At 35.8% G+C, this 16,976-nt stretch overlaps 1 protein-coding gene across 2 annotated transcripts; it reads left to right on the top strand.

Moving 5' to 3' along the window:
• Window positions 1-15,289, top strand: LOC127788437 (calcium-transporting ATPase 4, plasma membrane-type-like). Of its 2 annotated transcripts, XM_052316691.1 has the most exons (8): window positions 139-287; window positions 4,305-4,426; window positions 8,195-8,249; window positions 8,349-10,285; window positions 10,381-10,536; window positions 13,746-13,917; window positions 14,033-14,331; window positions 14,668-15,289. In XM_052316691.1, exons 2-8 carry the CDS (start codon window positions 4,424-4,426, stop codon window positions 14,971-14,973), a joined length of 2,928 nt encoding a protein of 975 aa, XP_052172651.1. In that variant the 5' UTR covers window positions 139-287; window positions 4,305-4,423; the 3' UTR covers window positions 14,974-15,289. The 2 variants fall into 2 exon arrangements, with proteins under 2 accessions (XP_052172650.1, XP_052172651.1); XM_052316690.1 differs by lacking the exon at window positions 4,305-4,426 and having other exon boundaries at window positions 1-287.
• Window positions 15,290-16,976: the final 1,687 nt, after the last annotated feature.

Here is a 16,976-nt window from a genome sequence, read left to right as displayed (position 1 = left end):
GTCAGAGTCCGTGTTCTCTCTCTGCAGTATATCCATATATATATATATACTGCATATGTAAGATAGATTAGGTTTTTTGCTTGCTAGTCTTGTGGATATTTTTGCAAGAGATGGTGAAGCTGTTCGAATTGGAGGATTTCGAAATCCCGGCCAAGAATCCGCCGGAGGAAGCACTGAGGCGGTGGAGAGCCGCCGTCACCATCGTCAAGAACCGCAGGAGACGGTTCCGGAACGTGGTGGATCTCGTCAAGAGACACGCAGCCAGGAAAAAGATGCTCAACTTCCAGGTTGGTGTTTATATATATCTCTGTATCTCGCTTAAAAACAAGAGTTAAGTTGAAGGTAATAATAGAACATCGAAGTTGAAGGATCGGATCAAGAAGCTTTCTGTTGTGCGATTGCTCGGGAAACTCTTATTCAATGCATTCTAGTAAGTTTGATGAGTCGCGACTTGGATTCTATGGCTATCCAAACGGATGATTTTTGCTTGGATTCCATTGCCTTTCCTCCACTCCTTTTTCTTTGGCTTCCTCGTGCTTCCACGGACCGCATTTCCTCGTTTAATTGGGTGGGCTTGATTATTGCCCTTTCCTATTGCTCTCCATGTGGCGCGTGGGGTTTCCATATTCAATCGATAAGTCAATAAGTTGATGCCACGTAGGATTCGGAAGCACCGTTTCCTGTTTCTCTAAAAAGTCACTTTTCTCTCTAAGAGCATATCCAATGGAGCACCAATTGGTGCCCACCACCGTGTTAAAATGCTCTCGAATACACCTATTTGGGAGTGCCATTTTGTGCATCTGCTTTAGCGCAGGTGCACATCACCTCCGTTGAATTGGAGGGCAAATTAAAGCAGGTGCACATCGCCTCCGTTTAATTGGGGGGCAAATTCACAGGTGCACATCGCCTCCGTTGAATTGGAGGGCAAATTGACGAATTTGCCCTCCAATTCAACGGAAATTTGCCCTCCAATTCAACGGAGGTGATGTGCACCTGCTTTAACAAAATCGAACTCCCTATTTGGTGTTCGGCACAAACTCCAATTTGGTGTTCGGCGCAAACTCCAATCACCAACACCAAATTTGATTTTTGATTTTATTTCTAATTTTATCCCTCTTATTATAATTTTAAAATAAATTATTTTAATGTGATTAATTATTTTTAATAATATTATGCTATGTTAAATAAATTACTTAATATTGATTAAATAATTATTTATAAAATATTCTTTAAAGATGACTTTTGCACCAATTTGGTATTGTGTTCATTGGAGTGAACTCAAATTTGGTGTAAACTACTGTTAGCAAACCAAAATGGTGTCAAATTTGGTGCCCAACATTAGAGATACTCTAACGCCCTGTTTGGCTCACTCATTTCTTAGGGCCTGTCTGGCTAGGCTGATTAGTTATTTCTGTTTCATCAATCCAGATTTTTCCTATCCTCACCCTCATTTGAAAGAAATTGTTTGCTTTTCGAAATTGTAATCTAACCAAACTGAACTTAATTCTTGTTAGGTGCAGTAAATTTAATTCGTATTCAATATCATTCGAATTGTTCTCGATGAACCCACCCTCATATAGGTTTTCGATAGCATGCCACGCTGATATAATATAAATTCTATGGTGTTTGAGTCTTGATAGTTGCTTTTCAACATAATATTTTTCAATAAATATGAACGCAGTTAATGGTGTTTTGTAGTCTTGTAGACCGAGCTATCTGAATTTTTCTTGATTTTGCAGCAAAAATAAACGAAATTAAATTTTCCTAAAGAAAAACGAAAATTCACTTTTTGAGTTTTAATCTTGACTTCTCACCGTTTTGTAAGCATCTCCAATTTTCTCAAATCCCTTGTTTTTTTCTTGCGCGTGTTTCATGAAACTCCTCACATAATTTCCCAGCGATTTTCCATTGTATTGTTCTCATGGTCTGTCCCTTTCGCGAATCCATTTTATTTCTTTCTGGGACCCCTCTCATCCATAAAAGTCAGGCCAAAGTAATGTCCGAGCATACCTTCTGGCCATTCCAGAAGGAGAAAGCCAACGAAAATGACACCAATAGGTGGCCCTGCTTGCAAAACGAAGACTTATTCCCTATTTCATAATCAGTTGAAGTGGTATTTTTGAGCTAAAAATTTACAACACGAGAATGATATTGGTACAAAATTTATATACCGGAAATTTACAATAAAGAATGTAATAGTCATATATGGATGCCCTTTAGAAAATGAAACACGATGCTTAGCATTGCCGACGTGAAAGAAAGAATATGCCACGTATCTCTCTCTCTCTCCCCCCCCCCCCCATGTGTTTTGGGTGTCTTCTAGTGGGGACTAGTAGGCCTGCATGTATAGGCTAACGAACAGGATTTATACTAATTTAAAGTCCCTATCCTTGACTTGGCTTTCCTGTAATTGCAAGGCAGGAAACTTCCCTGAAGTTTCCTGGCACTGTAATCACGTCGTCATGTCAACCGAAGGACATTAAAGTACACCCGGAATGGTTGAACAAAAAGACAGAAACTAGATGGGGTTCTGTCTACTTTTCATTATAATATTGCGAAAAGAATTCATAATTAATCTAAAACAAATAGACACAATTATTTTTTAACACTTTCTTGAAAAAAAAATGATTTCATTCGGTCAAACAAATTAATTATATTCTATAACTATTTTTATGTAAGATATTAAAAATACCCTTAATGACATTTTAAAATGAAAAACTTATATTGCCCTTAGCCTCATTTTCCAAAATATTCTTATTTCTTTCACATCACCTTTCCTTTCCAACATTTGCTCTCTACTTTCTCCATTGTTGAAACTATCTAAACTTAACCATTATTCCTCCCTTCAATCTTTTTGTTTGTTGGGTTATTCAACCTTCTTCATTAATTGTAGCTAAGACCTCATTAAAGTCGTATTCATCAAGTTTCTTTAAACTATTTTTTTTTTTTTTTGGCCACGAAGTTTTCGAGTTTAGTGGCGAACTAAACCCAATGATCGAGTTTAGTTGGCCACTAAGCCTAGTCATCAAATTTAGTGCCCAACTAAGCCCGATTATTATTATTATTATTTTATTTTTTCTTTTAATTTGTGGTTCCATTATCACTAAAATGATCTCTAGTTATGTTATTCAGGTTAAGTGAACATAGAATGCCAACGAAATCTATCACTTGGTGTGTGGGATGTCATTAGGTGACCATTGATTAAGTGTTCTAACTACCTACTAACCATGAACATTGGACCAAGATGATGTTATGATATTTATTTTTTTATCGAAATAAAAGTGCAATTCTTAAACAATAATTTGATTTTGGGCCTATTAGGTAACTAGGAAAACCCCAACGCAAAAAAAAAAAAAAAAAAAAAAAAGTGGTTTAATTTTTAGTTTCAAGTTAAGTTGGCCCATCGGGTTTAGTGCCCAACTAAGTTAGGTTATTATTTTTTTTCATTTTTTATTTTTCCCTTTCAATCTGTGGGTTCCATTATCACTAAAATGATCTCTAGTTACGTTATCTAGATTAATTGAATATAGAATGCCAACATAATCAGTCACTTGGTGTGTGGGATGCCATTAGGTGACTATCGATCAAGTGTTCTAACTACCTACTAACCATGAACATTGGATCAAGATGATGTTATTATATTTTTTTATCCAAATAAAATTGCAATTCTTAAACAATAATTTAATTTTGGGCCTATTAGATAATTAGAAAAACCCATAGGAAAAAAAAAGTGGTTTAATTTTAGTTTCGGGCTTAGTGGGCCAACTAAACCCGATCATCGAGTTTAGTTGGTCACTAAACCTAGTCATCAAGTTTAGTGCCCAACTAAGCCCAATTATTATTATTATTTTTTATTTTTTCCTTTCAATCCATGGATTCCATTATCACTAAAATGATATCTAGTTACATTATCTGGGTTAATTGAACATATAATGCCAACAAAATCGGTCACTTGGTGTGTGGGACTATTGATCAAGTGTTCTAACTACCTACTAACCATGAATATTGGACCAAAATGATGTTATGATATTTTTTTATCCAAATAAAAGTGCAATTCTTAAACAATAATTTAATTTTGGGCCTATTAGGTAACTAGGAAAATCCCTTGGCAAAAAAAAAAAGTGATTTAATTTCAATTCCTGGTTTAGTTGGCCACTAAACCTGGTCATCAAGTTTAGTGGCCAACTAGGTTCGGTTATTATTTTTTCATTTTTTTTTATTTTTTCCTTTCAATTCGTGGGTTCCATTATCACTAAAATAATCTCTAGTGATGCTTTCCTTTCAATCTGATGGTGGTGTTGCAGGCAACTGGTGGTGGTGGTGTTGCACGACGGTGGCGGTGTTGTAGGCTGCGGCGGTGGTTGTGGCTTTGGGGGTTTGGCCATGGGGCTTTATTGGAAAATGTGTTTTGTTTTGTTTTCAAATGGTGGGGTAGTTTGGTATTTTAATGTTTTACTTTTGATTTTGAATTCTTAAATAAAGTGTGGATTTGAAAGATTAGATGGTGGAGTCAAAACTGGTAAAGTGGCTATAACATGCAATTAATTTGTTTGGGAAGGACAAAAACGTGTTTTTTTTTTTTCTTCTAGAAAAGTGGTTAAAAACGAATTTTATATTTTAGTGATGGTTAATTTGTGTAATTTCCACTAATATTGTTCCGTATGTCTTCTGGATTGAGTATTTTGTGGCAACAAGTAGCGTGTTCCTATCTTGATGCAGTCCCTTTCACACCTTCCGTTCTGTTATGTAGAGAGAGGGGAAATTGCATTGTATCTATGCTATTAATATATCATGTATAATGTAAAGGGTGTGAGGTATAAGACAAAGGGTATATGATATGTATAAAAATTATATTATATAGTCTTTATGCAGAGATTTTTCATGTGTATAATACATCTTTTTGTGTTGTACAATATATTATTCATAGTGGTGCATCACACATTTTGCAATTGCATAGGGTACCTGTGCCCTTAGAACTTTTTATTTTTTTTCTGTTCTTTTGTATTTGCCACTTTCTACAAGTGTTATTGTCTATTAGTACACGTTGCAACATTTAACATTTTGAAGCTAGGAATGATGTCGGGTTCAAATATTATGGCCAGAAACAAGAGAAAATATGTGAAGTACATGGTGAACAGGTCACTAAAAAGAAGTTAGTTCATGTTAGTGTTACTACAAACATTAAAAACCAAATGGTTCTGTACTTGCAACAAAACTTTAATATGGTTTCTGTACTGGCATAACAAGTATAAAAGCACTCTACAAATTTGTTCTGAATTGGATGGACTAAATTAATTTCAGACCTTTTCCCTTCAAGATAATTATATTTAGTGTCCGAACACTTGACATCCAATATAATATTTGAATTTAGTTGTCTCATTCAACATCATATATTTAACTCTTTAATTTGATCTACTCAAGATGTGTTTTATTTTTTTGATAGAAAGAAATATGTCCTATGTGCATACAAAAAGGGTAAAAATGAAAATTTACCCTACTTCTTATTGAAATGGGAGCAAAGAGACACCAGGATAAATACTAACCAAAAATAATAACCAGTTAATTATTTAGCAAATTTATGACTAATATGTTTATAGATTGGAAAAAGAAAAAAAATCTATATAACCCCTTGCTCCCCCCTAATAATCCTTAGGTAATCATTCATTAATCTAGAAAAATAAGCACAAAAAAAAAAAAAAAAAATGAAACCTTGCTCCCTTGGTTTCCCATTATTCTTTCTGAAAATAGTATTCAGTATCAGTCAATATTAACTAATAATTCAATTAATTTTCAATTTAATCTTCAAAACTATATGAAAAATATTAATTAGTTATTGATTTTTTGCTAATATGTTGACATAAAATTGTTAGTATGAGGGAAGGTGATTACTTACTAATGTAGCATTATAAGAAATTTATTATTATTTAGTTAATTAATTTTTAATTGATCTACAGAAATATGAAAAAAGAATTGACCGGTTGTTAGTTTTTGATTAATATTTCCATTTTATAACTATAATACTATTTGTGTGAAGAGAGAAGATAATTTTTTTAATGGAAAAAAGAGAGAAGATAATTGATGTTTATAATTTATAACTTTTACAAATGTTATTATCTATTAATTTATGGTTATTGTTATAAGCATTAACGTTTATTAGTTTATCTTTATTTGTTTTGTACTGAATTATCAATTGATCTTTTTTTTTAGTTTATTGTTATTATAATTATTGCACATATTGATGTTATGAACTAGTTTAAGTGATCATTTTTTTATTTTTTAATTTGCAACCTCTCTCTTTTCACAAAGTCTCATTTCATCCATTTTAGGAAGAGATGAATGAATTTATGTGTTTATGGCATCCCCTCCACCGAAGCACATGGATTTTTTCACAGTAAAAGTTAAGAGTAGAATTTAACAGCTAAACCAAATTGAAGTATGAAAAAGAAAATGTAGGTGAGGGCTTATACCATTGAAAATTTAGTGACTAAAATGGCATGGGTGTAAAGTATTTGAGAATATAAGGTATAATTAGACTTTTTTTCCTAACTTATTATTATTAGTGATACAAAGAAGAGGGGTTCCTTTTTTCTGTCCTAGCCTTGATGGAGAGCTGAACATAATGTAAGGGAAAACCTGGATATAAACCATGATGTTACTTGATTTTGTTGTATCATCCAACATATTTTCCACCAAAGGGGAATGCAAACAGATTCTCCAAATACCAGGAAAAGTATAACTCACTGAATACATATTTGCTCAACAGCATACATATTTAACATATGGGTTCATTTGAGCAAATATGTATTCTTGTATCTTGTACTAGCATTGGTTACATTTGAATGATGTTTATGTGTTCTCAACAGGATTATGTTTTAGCATCTAACTGGAAAGGTTAGAGTGAGTTGATTGCATATATACATGGCATTTGCATAACACCTTATCAAAAAGGTTCAGTTGGTTGCCCATGTTCACTTCAAAGTGTCTTTTTATAGTGTTTGCTTGTGGCTACAATTTTGTGTGCCATATCTACCATGCATTAAATTCAGATTCCAATGCTGAAATCTAGTTAGACAACGATAAAATAAACCATCTATATCCATGGCCATATTTTTTGTAAGGCAATTATACTCCATGTTATGTTTAAGGGTTTCTCACCAAGCTCTAATTGATCTTCCTCTCCCTCTTTTTCCAAAAAATCTCTATTTTATCCACTCACCTCATTGGTGTACGTCTAGATTGTCTTCTCACATGTCTAAATATCTTAACCACATCTCCCGTATCTTATCTTCCGTATGTGCCACTCCTTATTTCATATAAAATCTTTTTTTATTCTATCTTTTCTTGTATAGCAGCAAATCAATCATACATTCTCATCTCAATTATACAAATTTTGCACATATTTGTACTTTAACTAGCCAACATTTTGAGCCATAGATAGAGGTGGTGTTATATCATTTGATAAAACTTCCATTTTAGCTTTAAAGGGAATAAAAGAGGGAGAAAAATAGAAGAGAACACTTAAGATTTAAAAAATGTTTGCATAGAACTCTAGACTCCTTTATAATTTTTACTTGGGTTGACATGCACTTTATCTGTGCTACTAAAGGGATCTGGGATTCATTTAGTCTCCTTGTTTTACTATTTGATGCATCCTTAATTATCTATTATGCTTATTTTTCTCCCCTCATTTACTGATTCAAAGCATAAAGGTGAAAGAATTTTTGAATTTTGCTTCTTTTCCTTCACTTTTACCAAACCATGGGCGGAACTTTTTCCTCAGGCTCTGCATTTGAGGCTTATCTTATTCATATTAAGATTTGTCAACCAAAATTGACATACTTGCCCTAGTAGACCTAGAACTTAGTATTTCTACTGTATATTGCAATTCATGCTAATTTCTATACCTTTGTAAATGGAGAAAGAAAAGGCAAAAACTTTTGGCAGCACGCACTGATTCAGAAAAATAATGTATATCTTTGCATGTAATTGATTATCCATCTTCTTTACCTTCAGTTGATATGTTTTAGGCCTCCATTAGAAATGAAAGGATACTTCTGTCTGTGCAATATTTCCAGCTTACAATGATATCTGAACAAAGGCTAAGAAAGTTCTCATCAATCTGTACAGTAATTAGTTTTACTACGTCATAATTTTTTAATCATCACTAATCCTATCTGTCTGCCTGTCTTGCCAGGAACAATTACGAGTTCTTCTTTATGTCCAAAAGGCAGCATTCAAGTTTATTGATGGTATATCTTCAAATTTATTTTTTATTTAAGCATATTTGATTTGGTAGATTCAAGTACCCTTTTCATTCTGCCTTATGTATTATTTTTCTTTCGCTACAGCTGGTGGTGTAGGATATGACCTGTCGGAAGAAGCTAGAGCAGCAGGCTTTAGAATTCATCCAAATGAACTTGCATCTTTCCTTCGTAGCCATTCCTTTGAGGGACTGGAATTCATTGGAGGAGTAAAGGGAGTTTCTGCAAAAGTTAATGTTTCATTAGATGAAGGTGTCAAATCAAGTGAGCTACCTATCAGGCAAAAGATATATGGCTTCAATAGATACACAGAGAAACCCTCTAAAAGTTTTTGGATGTTTGTATGGGAGGCACTGCATGACATAACCCTTATAATCCTTATAGTTTGTGCTGTAGTTTCTGTAGGTGTAGGACTTGCCACTGAAGGGTGGCCAAAGGGCACGTATGATGGGTTGGGAATCATACTCAGTATACTTTTGGTAGTTATTGTTACTGCTGTCAGTGACTATAAGCAATCCTTGCAATTTAAAGAGTTGGACACGGAGAAGAAAAAGATCACTGTTCAGGTCACTAGAGATGGATATAGGCAGAACGTCTCAATATATGACGTGGTTGTTGGAGATATTGTTCATCTATCCATGGGAGACCAAGTTCCAGCTGATGGGATATTTATATCAGGATACAGTTTATCAATTGACGAGTCAAGTTTGTCTGGTGAGAGTGATCCAGTAAATGTTTATGAAAAAAAACCTTTTCTTCTTGGAGGAAGCAAGGTGCAAGATGGGTCAGGTAAGATGCTGGTGACTACTGTTGGTATGAGAACAGAATGGGGTAAGTTGATGGAGACCCTTGAGGAAGAGGGAGAAGATGAGACCCCGCTGCAGGTGAAGCTGAACGGTGTTGCTACAACGATTGGTAAGATTGGTCTGGCTTTTGCTGTATTGACATTTGTGGTGCTGGTTGTAAGGTTTTTGATGGAGAAACTACTTCACAATGAGTTAACAGATTGGTCTTCCAGTGATGCACTGAAGCTCTTGGACTACTTTGCAATTGCAGTAACTATAATTGTTGTTGCAGTTCCAGAAGGATTACCTTTGGCAGTGACATTAAGTCTTGCCTTTGCAATGAAGAAGTTAATGAATGACAGGGCACTAGTGAGAAAACTTGCAGCATGTGAGACAATGGGTTCTGCTACTTGCATTTGCACAGACAAGACTGGAACGTTGACAACAAACCACATGGTAGTTGATAAGATATGGCTATGTGGAAAAGAGAAACAAATAATAGGCAGTGAAGGTAGAGACATTTTGAGTTCAGATGTATCAGTGAAGGTTTTAGCCATCCTTTTGCAGGCTATATTTCAAAATACAGGTTCTGAGGTGGTCAAGGGTAAAGATGGAAAGAAATCCATTATAGGGACACCAACTGAAAAGGCATTGTTAGAATATGGCTTGCTTTTGGGTGGTGAATTCAACACCCAACGCCAGGAGTGTAAGATACTGAAGGTTGAGCCTTTCAATTCTGTCAAGAAAAAGATGTCTGTTCTTGTCTCTCTTCCAGATGGTGGCCTCCGAGCATTTTGCAAAGGTGCATCAGAGATAATATTAGCTATGTGTGATAAAATTATAAATAGCAATGGGGAACCAGTTTGTATGTCAGAAGAACAGGCAAGGGATGCTGCAGATATCATAAATAGTTTTGCGTCTGAAGCTTTAAGAACTCTCTGCTTGGCATTTAAGGATATTGATGATGCTTCTGATGACGGCAGCATTCCTGATACTGGTTATACATTGATAGCAATTATTGGAATTAAGGATCCAGTTCGCCCAGGAGTCAAGGATGCAGTTAGGACTTGTTTAGCAGCTGGAATTACTGTCCGAATGGTCACTGGTGATAATATCAACACAGCAAAAGCCATTGCTAAAGAATGCGGCATACTTATTGAAGGTGGTTTGGCCATGGAAGGGTCAGATTTCCGTAATAAATCTCCTGAAGATTTGAAGAATATCTTACCTAGAATTCAGGTTTGGAGTTGATTGCATTAAATTCTTAAAACTTTAGTTATACATAATGGTGAAGATGCCTTTGTCCGTTGACGTGATTAAGATCTTGAATACAGGTAATGGCGCGGTCCTTACCTTCAGACAAGCACAAGTTAGTATCTCACTTGAGAATGTTGGGAGAGATTGTTGCTGTTACTGGTGATGGGACTAATGATGCTCCTGCTTTGCATGAGTCAGACATTGGATTGGCAATGGGCATAGCGGGAACAGAGGTCTGTCCTTTTCAGTTTGTAATTTACCTTTGTTCTTACTTTTTCATGGGAAAATTTACTGTCTTTTTTCTAAAAATAATTATGATGATTCTCATAAAATTTTCCCATTCTTGCATGAACAGTCAGCTGCTTATGACTTGTTGCTTTAACCATCATTTTAACCTTCTTAATTCATTCTTGTTTGTTAATTTTTGAAGTTGTCTGCTTTAGAACATGAGAAAATAAAACCTCAGAATTTGAATGGAGGGGAGATGGTTGGGGCATAAAAAATCCACTATGACATATTTGAGGAAATATTTTATTACATTTATAGCAACGAGGAGGATTTGAAACACTAATAGTATACTATGCTTTTTTTGTTTCCTTTTTGGATGAGCAATTAATGGAAAGAATCTCAGGGCTATGCCATCATTTTACAAACTCACAGTGTATCATTCTTCTAAGAGACAAGGGAGTACTTTTTTCCTCTTAGCTTGACTGGTAAAATTTAGGAAAAAGAATATTAAATGAAATTTATGGGTAAGTGAAAAATATCAAGTAATAACAAAGAAATTAAACCACACCTTAGTATATGTCAAAGACCTATTTGCTTTTGCAATTGGATTCTAAAGCTTGTTGTCTAGACTTCTATGGCTGGGCATATGATAAAAGTACTCATTTTCGATTGCCCAAGAACTGAAGCATATCATTGTACATTAAACAGTTCTAATATAACTCATAAAAGTTATAATGTGGTTATCTCCAAATTGATGGTGCCAGAGGCTAGGGTGATTAAATAGCATAATGTTTATACCTGTATGTTTCACTGTTACAATTGATGCCAACTGCAGAAGCTCAAGAAATATTAAAATATTAAAGAAGCAAACTTCGGGCGATGCCTAGTTTTATGTTGAACCTACTTAAGACTGATTGAATTCATGTATAATCATGTTTTTAGTCTTACTGAAATCCTCATTATAAAGTTAGTCAAGCTAGGTATTAATCTGGTTGTTTTCTTATGCATTTTCTAGTTTATAATAAGTCAATAACTAGTATTTGTGTAATTTCAGAAGCTTTTGGCACAAACTTCAGTGCTCACTCATGAGTCGTTTTATGGGTCAATTTTGGGGGATTGATTTTTTCACTTGTAGGTCTTATGTTGGTTTTAGTTGTCAAAAATCTTAGTTTGTGAATAGGAAGTTAAAATCATTTTTAGGAGAGTTTTCTAGCAGAGCATATGAAACTTCTGCATGGACCTGGACCTGGACCTGGAAATGGCACCTAGAGGTTTCTTCTTTTCCTTATTCTTGTCTAATGTTTTTGCACTTTAGCTCTAAAGAACAAAGCCGAAAGGCCAAATACAATTTTTTTCATTTAGACACTCCAACTTTTTGTTGTTTCAATTACACCACTAAACTATACAATTTCGAGTCAATTGCACACTTCGACAAATTTGTTGAGAACAATGAATTCAGGGGTATAGTTGAAATAACAAAAAATTCAGGGGTGTAATTGGTTCGAAATTGCAAATTCAAGGGTGTCTTTGAAATAATAAAAAGTTCGATTGTCTAAATGAAAAAAACATGCAAGTACAAGGTTAAAATATGTATCTTGCCAAGCCAAAATTGGAAATTAGAATAAGAGAAAAGGCTACTTTTTTTCTTGTCATATATTTATTTTAGGTTGAGTAGTGAGTACTCATTAAGGAGTACGCCACACTCATGTTAAAAAGTGTTCTCAGTTTCTTTATCAAAAGTCTAGATAGTTAGACTGTAGCTAGTATAATATAAAGCTTCCCTTTCTCCCATCTTGCCCACCCACAGCTTGAGCAGGGACATGGCCAGTTGGCCCAGCTCCCTAGATTGAACGGAGAAATAAGTTAACTATAAGTGGAGTCATCATTTTGAGTAGAAAGTTCTCATTATTCTGATACATGTTTAACGGGATAAATGATTTAGATATGGTGACTCATGTTGATATTACATACATCCACATACTTGCAAACAAAGTTTTAATTGGATACATTTTTCAATATAATGTTAATTTTGATATGTAAACAATTTTGAGTGCTTACTCCACACAGCCCTTCCAAGGAGATACTTCTCAGGAGCACACCTGGAGCCAGACCACCCAGTCTTCCTTTTTTGAAGTGGGCGTTCTTATGGAAAAGATGTATTACACTTGAGAACGATCCTGAGGGAGAAAGCCTAATGCCCTATAATAAAGATAAAATATATAAAGAAGATTGGTAAAGTGAAAATCCAATGAAATAAAACCAGAGTGAGTATACTCAGTAAAAAAAGAAAGAGCAGTACACTCTTTTAAGTGATGGGAAGCTTGGGCTGGAGCTACGATGGTAAAATTGCACCTTTAAAGTGGGCAGCCAAACTTAAAGAGAGAAAATAGTTCATGAGGAAGTTGGGAAACATAGGAATTCTTGGAACTAGAGTGGGTGGTCAATCATACGAAAAGATAAAGTTCAGTAGTGCTTGCTTAATTTAAGGTCTTACTCTGTATAGTTGTGGAAAAGAAGTTTTAAGATTTTGCAGAAGCAATGAACTCTACCTCTTGCCAACATCCTCCTGTTAATTTATTATTAGTGAAGTAGGGCTAATCACACTCTAGATATAAAATCTCATAACAAAGATCAAATGCAATGGCTAGTTATTCTTGAATCTTAAAGAAATATGAAAATACCAGGAACCCCACAGGATGAAATTTATGATTTTGGACTACAGCTTGATTTACAGACTAACAATACTAATTCGTAGAACTATGGGGTTCATAAAATGCTCAAATTAGCTTTTCTTCATATATGGTAAAATTTGAGGTCTTAGTAGTCTGAGAAAAATATAGATATATATATATATATATGAAGGTATGAATAGTTTAAGTAGTGTGGTCTTTTGAAAAATATGTACTTTCCTTTTTAGTACACTATTTTAGTGTACGTTGTTATGTGTTTCCCTGTCTCCCCCATTTGACAATACAAGAAATCACAAGCACGTACACGACTACAATACAACATTTACTAGGGCAAGTCATCATGGACAAGTTTCCCAATGTTTTTGCTTATAAGGCATTCTTTTTTATATGAAGTTTATCGCACTGTAGACTTTCTAGACACTTGAACTTGTTGCAAAGGCTCAGTTGCATTTCTTGGTGATCTCCTTAATATTCTTTTGACTAGCTTTTTCTTTTACTGAACTATTTGTGAATTTTATCTCCAGGTTGCAAAGGAACAGGCTTCTGTGATCATATTGGATGATGATTTTACAACCATAGTAAATGTAGCCAAATGGGGACGAGCTGTATACATCAACATTCAGAAATTTGTGCAGTTCCAGTTGACTGTCAATATTGTTGCTCTTACGATCAATTTTGTTTCTGCATGCATCTCAGGTTTGTGAATCCCTAGCTGGTTGCCTGCCCTTTCTTTGATTATCCATTCAATAACAATGATAGTGACACCATTATTAATAACAATGGAAATAACAATTTTCCTTGTAAATTCCAGGATCTGCTCCCCTTACTGCTGTGCAGTTGTTATGGGTCAACCTAATCATGGACACTCTAGGTGCGTTGGCACTGGCCACAGAACCACCCAATGATGCGCTTATGAATAGGCCTCCTGTTGGGAGAAGAGTGAGTTTTATTACCAATGCAATGTGGAGAAATATATTCGGTCAGAGTATTTATCAGTTGGCTGTCCTTGGAGTTCTCAACTTTGATGGGAAAAATCTCTTGAAACTTGAAGGTCCAGATGCATCTGTTGTTCTCAACACCTTCATATTTAACACCTTCGTCTTTTGTCAGGTATGCCACACGTACATTTTTGGGCTTAATCTTACTCTTTCCTTAAAAATATTTTGGATTGCAATTCCTTCTGCTCTTATGAGCTGTTAATTTCACATATTGTGGCTCTTTATGAAACAACACAAGTTTTTGCACAACAATTACGCAGCAAAACTGTGGATCTTGCTTGTTTTCTTACAACAGTTGATCAAAATAATAAATTCTTATGGTGTTCTCTACGTTCATTAATTAATCCCAAAAAAGGAAACAAAATGCAAGTGTTAACAGTTTTCCTTTGGTTAATATACATTATATCCCATTATGGAGCTGGTTTGCCCTTTTGGTTTTGTTTACCAGGTGTTTAATGAGATAAACAGCCGTGACATTGAGAAGATCAATGTCTTCCGCGGCATGTTTAACAGCTGGATATTCATAATAGTTATGGTGTCCACAGTATCATTCCAAGCCATTATTGTTGAGTTCTTGGGCACCTTCGCCACCACTGTGCCATTGAGCTGGCAATTATGGGTGCTAAGCATCTTAATTGGATCAGTAAGCATGCTTGTATCGGTTGTTCTGAAGTGTATCCCTACTGAAAAATGGCGGATTCCCAAGCACCATGATGGCTATGAGGCTCTCCCTAGTGGGCCTGAAATGGCTTGAAGATTGGAGCAAAATGCGTGTACCTAGTTGAAATGACACAGCCTGCAGGCCTGTGTTAAGATCATGTAATGATTTCTTTTTGTCGAGAAAAACTGGTGGGAAATTAACGCACAAGTGGGAAATATGCCATGCTGATACACGTTAACTGCAACAAAATACAATCCTTTGACACCACTTCTACCTGTAGAAATTAGGTTCTTTTCTTTACCACTTTGACAGTTATTTGAGAAATTTTCCCCTGCGTTTTGCCCTTGTATATATAAAACATGTCGTGAAGAATAAGAATCATGTTGAGAATTTCCTGATTTCCCTGCTACTGTGCAATCCTATTTGGGATGGTCCTGAAGAATTTTTATTGTATCGCCACTACTTTTGTGTGTACTAACGTCCATTTGCATGGTGTACTGTCACTTGCATCAAGATCCATTCAGTTTTTTGCAGCTGCTTGTTTGATGTTTTTCCCTACAAAAACCATGCTTTCTAAGGTGGTTGTAATTTACTTTTACTCGAACAAACAATTGATGTACTTCTTGATTGGCTCTTATCTTACGTTGGAGTAAGTTGTGGTTGAAATATCTTTTGTTTTGGAATTGATTTTATATTGTAATGCCGAAGTTTCTGTGGGAATTGCAATGATATTGATGCCTATTCCATACAAGCTTAAAGTTTCAGGTTTTTGCTTTAACATGAGAATGGATAGAATAGACACGAGTGAGTTCTTATTTGTACGGGTAGAATACAACTCTTAAAAAACAAATTCCTACACCACATGGTGCAACCATCCAACGTTTTGCTCATTTGTGCATAATGTCCCACCAAAATTTGAGAGCTTTATCTGTCAATCTCTCACACAAGTGGTACGTTGTGACGACTAGGACATAACTGGATGAGTTGTTTTTAAGATATTTCAAAAGTTTTTAAAGTGTTGGGGTGGAGGCCAAAGTCTGGGTTGTCGATAAGCTCACGGACATGCCTTTGTCCAACCGTGGCTGGTAGTGCGTGCCTGCGGTGTGCCTTGGCATCTGTGCGCTCTCGGCACTGGCTAGTGGGCTCTTCATTCAGCCCGTCTTGAAACATGGACTAAGAAGTTTGACATGTATGTGAGTCAATTGACGAGTAAGTGCGCGAGGCGCAAGGAAATTAATTGGCGAGAGGTTTTACGGTTGAGTATGAATAGGCGCGTGCATAGGCATGACAGACATGTGCAGAATGACACGTAAAGTCGTAGGGTTTTCAGGGCGAAAAATTCTAGAAAGTCGAATGGGCTTACCGAAAGGGAGCAAAATGATAATTTTGCCCCCATGCCCTGCTCTCTCCCTTCCCCTCCCATGGATTTGCCTCGCCCCTACTACTCTCGTCTCCCCTACCATGGCCGTCAGTTTGCCACTACTACCTAGTCGTCGTGCCTCGATGTTAGCGCCTCGCCTCGCATTCGTTGCCTCTCTGCCATCACCGCCTCGCCAACAGTCGATGCAGCGACTGTCGACGAGGCGAGGCAATGACAGTGAGGCGACGGTAGTGAGGCGCAGTGGCGAGGCGATTGCAGCGGTGAGGCAACAGTCATGGAAGGGGAGATGAGAGCAACAGGGGTTGGGGCAAAATCATCTTTTTGCCCCCTTTCTATGAGTGGCTCGGCAAGCCCATCGAGCCTTGTAGAATGACTCTTTCAAGGCTCGCAGAAACCCAAACCTTGGGGGCCTTGGACCCCGTGGGCCCCGAAGACCCCATGGCCCTACATGCCCGTGCGCACGTCGGTCTTGTCTATTTGCGCCTAACTGCACCCCCTTGGATATGTTAAAAGATTTTATGAGAGTTTATAGTATTTAATTATGTATGATTATTTATCATATATATTTAAATATATATAAAATATTTTGAGTATCCAATGAAAAAAAATATGAAATCATGTATATTTAATAACATTCTAAAACACACTTGTAAATTATCTAATGATAGTTTACTATTTCAGGAAGAATGACTTGTAATTCTTAAAGATGTATATA

Source organism: Diospyros lotus, chromosome 13, assembly GCF_014633365.1.
Source record: "Diospyros lotus cultivar Yz01 chromosome 13, ASM1463336v1, whole genome shotgun sequence".
In the NCBI taxonomy this organism is placed as follows: domain Eukaryota; kingdom Viridiplantae; phylum Streptophyta; class Magnoliopsida; order Ericales; family Ebenaceae; genus Diospyros; species Diospyros lotus.
Note: the sequence above shows the minus strand (reverse complement) of the source record. Positions and strands in the feature narration are given on the sequence as shown.

Excerpts from the sequence above, each read along its gene's own strand:
- LOC127788437 (XM_052316690.1), top strand. The coding sequence starts at position 111 with ATGGTGAAGCTGTTCGAATTGGAGGATTTCGAAATCCCGGCCAAGAAT. Across the intron at positions 8,250-8,348 it reads AGCATTCAAGTTTATTGATG|CTGGTGGTGTAGGATATGAC; the intron begins GTATATCTTCAA and ends CTTTCGCTACAG. Across the intron at positions 13,918-14,032 it reads TGTTTCTGCATGCATCTCAG|GATCTGCTCCCCTTACTGCT; the intron begins GTTTGTGAATCC and ends TGTAAATTCCAG.